Source organism: Nicotiana tomentosiformis, chromosome 11, assembly GCF_000390325.3.
Source record: "Nicotiana tomentosiformis chromosome 11, ASM39032v3, whole genome shotgun sequence".
Lineage (NCBI taxonomy): Eukaryota > Viridiplantae > Streptophyta > Magnoliopsida > Solanales > Solanaceae > Nicotiana > Nicotiana tomentosiformis.
The window spans coordinates 30,669,904-30,675,926 of NC_090822.1; the positions used below are offsets into that span (position 1 = coordinate 30,669,904).

General features: G+C 39.4%; 1 protein-coding gene across 1 annotated transcript; it reads right to left on the reverse strand.

The window, feature by feature from the left end:
* Positions 1-1,149: 1,149 nt before the first annotated feature.
* On the reverse strand, positions 1,150-3,844 carry LOC138901206 (uncharacterized). Its single transcript, XM_070188950.1, has 5 exons — positions 3,123-3,844; positions 2,798-2,927; positions 2,606-2,752; positions 2,432-2,489; positions 1,150-1,235 (listed from the first exon to the last, which is right to left on the reverse strand). The coding sequence occupies exons 1-5, from the start codon at positions 3,842-3,844 to the stop codon at positions 1,150-1,152; spliced, it is 1,143 nt and encodes a 380-aa protein (XP_070045051.1).
* Between the last annotated feature and the right edge of the window lie 2,179 nt (positions 3,845-6,023).

Genomic DNA, 6,023 nt, shown 5'->3' on the forward strand with positions numbered 1-6,023 from the left:
GTACTCTCTTCTATTTGTAGGGGTGGTTTCTGAGGTTGATTGAAATTTCCTTGGGGCCTATACTGGTTCTGATTCTGTTGATTTCCTCCCCATGAGAAATTAGGATGATTCCTCCAATTTGGATTGTAAGTATTCCCATATTGTGCATGCTGATTCATTGGACCTCTGCTCTATTGCCCCACATAGTATATAGATTCAGGATTCGTGGGGCACATGTCACTCATATGACTGTCACAACATAGTTCGCAGCAAATAGACATCTGGTGTACATGTTGCATCTGTTGTACATGTTGCATCTGTTGTGTTTGTTGCATTGTCATTCTATTCATCTGATTTGCCAATTTTGCTATATCGGCTCTCATGGATGAGAAGTCATCAAGCTCAATCAACCCGCTGCCTTCTATTTAATTACCCTTCATGAGTCCCCATCTCCTTGCCAATTATGGTCATTAGCAGTGAAGTTATTTAGCAAGAGTTGTATTAAACTATACGGCCTCGCCATGCAACTACCCCCACAAGCTGAATCAAGATTCATCTTTGATGCCTCATCTAGCCCATCAACAAAAGTGTGACCCAATACCTCATCAGTCTGACAATGATACGGGCAGTCTCTAAGTAGCTTCTTGTATCTTTCTCAAGCTTGACGAAGTGTCTCGCCATCCCGTTGTTGGAACCCAAGAATTTGGCTCCTCGGCGACTTTGTCTTCTTAGTGGGGAAAAACTTAATTAAGAATTTCCTTGCTAGATCATCCCAAGTGTGGATTTACTTCGCGGGCTCCTTTTGCAACCATTCCTTAGCTTCCCCCAACAGTGAAAAAAGAAATAGTGTCAGCCTGACATAGTCCTTGGAAACGTTCAGATAATTGTAAGTGTCCGTAATTTCCAAGAAGTTCTGAATGTGCCTCTGCGGGTCTTCATGAGATAGACCCATATATTGCCCTGTTGATTGAATCAGTTGTACCATGTACTGTTTGAGTTCAAAATTCCCCGTGATATCAGGCTTCACAATAGCTTGAGTCATATTCGCAAGATTGGGCCTTGCGGCTTCTATCATTGCACGCTCTTCATTACCTGCCATCTCTGTTGGCTGTGGTTGAACTACAATGTCCAACTCTCCCTTTATTCTAGTTCTTGTTTTGACTTCCCTCCTCACTCTGTGAAGTGTTCGTTCAATTTCTGGATCAAAATGAAAAAGGTTGTTTGCACTTCTACTCCTCCGCATTCAAGAGAAGATCCTGCGTTAACACAAACAAGGCACACTGAAAATTAGAGCTTGAACAAATAACTAATAAAAGCTTAACTCAGTCATGTAGCTAATTTCTAAGTCCCCAGCAATGGCGCCAAAAATTTGTTGCGACCAAACACACTCACGCAAGTATACGTGGTCGTCAAGTAATAGAGTAGTGAGTAAAGTATCGTTCCCACGAAGACTTATGATTAACTTTTGACTAATTCAAACTCAAATAACTTATCGATTCAAGCGATTTCTTACAAAATAGATGATTTTCTTATTTACTACTTAAAACTATCAAGTAATGAAATACTAGAAATCAACCACAATACTTAAATAGTTTTGAATAACAATCAATAGTAGATAATATTCGAGCGTCACGGGTTATCTAACAATCATGTTGCATTCTAAGATTAAAATAACTAATTGATTTATCTGGATTGTTGATTGATAGGGTTGATATTACTCATAAGAATCTGTCGAGTCCTTACTCGCCTATTTAAGATAACTTAATACTTATATGTATATGGAATTAAGATTAACAAGAACGCATTTACAATTCCTCTATTGCAACCGAGCAAGGCAATTAGGTATATGTCTATCCTAATTGCAAATCTATTCCCCGATGCCCGGGTTTAAGAACTTGCTCTATTTAATTGTATATGAAATCTATAATTCTCACTTTCGAGTTCAACTCTAGATTCGTAGATAGTATTTCACGGTTAGCTATTCAGCAAAATAATTAAAAACAGAATTAAATAAACAACCCAATATGATAAAATCAACTTCGTCAAATTAAACTTTAAATATCAACATTCATGTATACCCATGACCCTAGAACAATAGGGTTCTTAGCCACTCATGTTCATACAATCATCAAAAATAATGTTTTTAAACATAAAACCAATGAGTACTAGGAAAGGGATGGAAGAATTGATCAAATCCTTGCTTCCGAGTGTTTGGCGCCTCCCCCTTCTCTCTAAATCAAGTCCTCTCTTCAAAAATAGGTTTAGGTTGGCTTTTATATGAGTTGGGGGCGTCCAGGGGTCGAAATAACCGAGTCCTAGCCGAAAAAGGACATTTTCCCGTCTTGAGCGTCCAGGGAAGCGTGGGGCGTTGGCCCTGGCGCTCAAATATTTTGGTTGCTGTAAATTGCGCCACAGCCAGCGCTCCACGCTGGTTGTGGCCCTCAAATCTCACTTTTTGCATTTTTGTCCTGATTTCTCTCTAATTTGCGCCCTTTCGTCCCAAATTGCATCTGAATGATCCGTACACATAGGAATTTCAAAATGTAGCACAAATAATCATATTAAACATCTCAAATCATCGAGACATGAGCAAAATGTGAGGCGATATATTTCAAAATATGCATACATTAAGCCGATTATCATCGGCCACTATGATAACCAGATCATCTCTCTCACTTTCTTCCTCTCCTAGTTCCATAGTTAAAGCATTTTTATCATTTATAAGATTTTGATAAGCATCAATTAAGATATTTGCCAAAGATATAAGATTTTTCTGAGAATAAGACTTCAGATTTCTTTAAACATCTAGAAAGTTTACCTCATCATCGTCATTGTCTTCATCATCGTCAGATTTTTCCATCTGAGCAAAGATAGAATCATAATCAGTTGATTCACTTTCAACTTCCATCATTGAAGTGTCACCTTGTGCATCATCTTCTCCAGATTCACTGGAAGAGTCTCCCCATGCAGTAAGAGCTTGTTTCACAACATTGTCAGCGACTTCTTTTCACTTAAATCTTTTGTTAGGAACCGGGTTCCTCTTAGCTGCTTTGTCTGTGTTGTGCTTGTACAGGTTTTGCTTGAGGTGGGGACAATCCTTGATGAAATATTCAGGCTTCCCGCACTTATAACATAAGTCATACCCTCTTGGCTTGCTGGAGCTGCCCTTCTTTGGAAAGCCTTCATTTCTGCGAACCATCTTTTGAAATCTCTTTGTTAGGCAAGCCATATCAGCATCCTCACCACTTGATTCATTGTTGTCTATCTTGAGGACCAGGTTCTTCTCCCTTTTGGGCTCTCTTCTCTCATGATCCTTTTTCTTCTTCATTTCATAAGTTTTCATATTACCAATGAGTTCATCAATGGTCAGCTTTTGTAGATCCTTTACCTTTGTGATAGCATTTACTTTGCTTTCCCAGGAACCAGGTAATACGCTGAGTATTTTCCTGACAAGTTTGTTCCTTGGAATCATTTCTCCCAGAGAATGGAGCTCATTGATGATAGAGGTGAAGTGAGTGTGCATGTCCTGAATGGACTCATCGTCTTTCATCCTGAAGAGTTCATACTCAGTAGTTAGCATATCTATCTTCGACTGCTTGACTTGAGTTATCCCATCGTGTGCTATTTGGAGAGCTTCCCAGATCTCCTTGGCAGATTGACAGGCAGAAATATTGTTGTATTCGTCTAGCCCAACACCACATGTGAGGTTTGTTTTTTCCCGAAAGTTCTTTTCTATAGCCTTGCGATCAGTATCGTTGTACTCCTTCCTAGTCTTGGGAACTGTCACTACTAGTTCCCCAATGGTATTCATATGAATGAAAGGACCATCGCAGATAACATCCCAGAGCTCTGAATCTTCAGCCATGATAAAATCATGCATCCTTGTCTTCCACCATCTGTAGTATTGGCCATTGAATCTTGGTGGTCTGTTGGTAGATTAACCTTCTTCAATGTTTGGTGGAGCAGCCATGAGGATCCTTTCTAGGTGTTAGCCTGATAGAAAGAACCTACTCTAATACCAATTGATAGAAACTAAGGGTCTACTAAACTATATAGAGAACCAGGTTTTCTATTAGTTCCCACATAACACACACACACACACACACACAAAAGTAAGTAACTAAATACAATTGAGTTTTACGTGGAAAACTCCCAACTCACAGGATTAAAAAACACGACCTACACTCGTAGGATTTCAACTTCACTACTGAGCAAACTTCATATTACAAACTATTGTAACCTAGGAATTAACCTCTTAATCCTTCACTAACTTGTAATAACTTTACTACAAGTCCCTTTGTAATAACTCTATTACAAAGCTTACAACTCGACTAACTCTAGCCAAAACACAAACACAAGGTTTATAGTTTTACAAAAGGTTTCCTACATAATGCTTCTAACTAAGCTAAGTAGGAATTACAAGTAAATCACTTTAACAAAGGTGCAACACAACTAAGGACATATAATTACTCAATGCAGGAAACAGGTCCTTCGTTATGTTGTTCTTTGTTCTTGACACCTTGAATGTCACTTGCAAGTTGACAACACACTTGAGAGAAAGCTTGATGAATTCTAGAATGTGCAAGTGTAATGTTTTGCCTTAGCTTCATGTTAATATTACATAAGTGACATCACTTGAATGATGTAAGAATGTTTGGTACAAAGGAATTCCCCAAAAAGTGATTGCTCAACTGTTTGCACTGTTGCGTGTGTGCAGAGGAATAGTTGCAGCCACTTTACAGCTGTGGGGAGTTGACTGGTACTGTCAGCAAAGGAGTTGATGTCGATTTATTCCCTCTGTTGTTTAGTGGACTCTAAATGTTAGAACATGTCTCAGACTTGAGACTTTTTGATTTTGAGCACTTTGAGAATGTGGAGTAGGTTCCCCATCTGGTTCTGAACATTAAGTGTGTTAAATAATCAAAACATAACAGGACACATAACTTATCAACTCACCTCACACCGAGCTCTCTAGGTCCAAATAATGATAAATGAGATGAAACCCACGTTTTTGTAATTTTATTCTGTTGCCCAGTCGTTCTTCATCGCGAAGCATAAATTCACAGCTGCCAAAAATAATTGTCTGCAAATGTGAAACTCCATGCGCGAACGTGACTCACAAACTGCACAAGCTACACGGTCACGGAACCCTTCACGTGATCGCAAAGAACAAAACGCGTGGACCCTCAGTCTCCTCTTTTCTTCGTTGAAGACGCAACCCAGCAAATGCGTGTGCGATTCATTAATTGCCAAAGCTCCACGATCGCATAGTACAAATCTTCCACCAGTCGCAAACAATACTTCGCGATCGTGATTACCCACCCGTGATCGTGTATAAGGATACCAGTAACAACAGATCACCAATTCTTCAAGGTTCCGAAATGCGTCGAACATGATCCGAATTACACCCGAGGCCCCCGATGCCTCAATCAAACATACCAACAAGTCCTAAAACATCATACGAACACGCTCGAAGTGTCAAATTACATCAAACAGCACTAAGAATCGTGCATCGATTCCAACCTAATAAACTTATGGACTTCCGAATTTCAAAACTAATGTCGATTCATACCAAAACAACTCTGATTGACTTTAAACTTTGCACACAAGTCATAAATTACATGAAGGACTTATTCCAGCTTCCGAAATCAGAAACCGACCCCGATATCAATAAAGTCAACTCCTGGTCAAACTTTCCAAACCTTCAACTTTCTAACTTTTTTCAATTCACGCCAAAACGATCTACGGACCTCCAAATAAACATCCGGACACGCTCCTATTTCTAAAATCACCATACGGAGCTATTGGAACCGTTAAAACTCCATTCTAGAGTCATCTACACAAAAGTCAACTCTTTCAAGTTAAACCTCCAAGTTAGGGACTATTTGTCCAATTTCACTCCGAAACTCAACCGAAACCAAAACCAAACACCCCTTGCAAGTGACGCAACCACAATGTAACATATATGAGACAATAAATAAGGGATCAGGCTAAAATACTCAAAATGACCAGCAAGTTCATTACATCCCCCCCTCCCCCCTTAA

What these genes read in the sequence shown, in the direction of transcription:
- LOC138901206 (XM_070188950.1), bottom strand. Translation starts at nt 3,844, where the DNA reads ATGGCTGAAGATTCAGAGCTCTGGGATGTTATCTGCGATGGTCCTTTC. An exon ending in AGCTCCAGCAAGCCAAGAGG is followed by an intron (nt 2,928 to 3,122) that starts GTATGACTTATG and finishes AGACTCTTCCAG; the next exon opens with TGAATCTGGAGAAGATGATG. An exon ending in TCAGGACAAAAATGCAAAAA is followed by an intron (nt 1,236 to 2,431) that starts GTGAGATTTGAG and finishes GTGTTAACGCAG; the next exon opens with GATCTTCTCTTGAATGCGGA.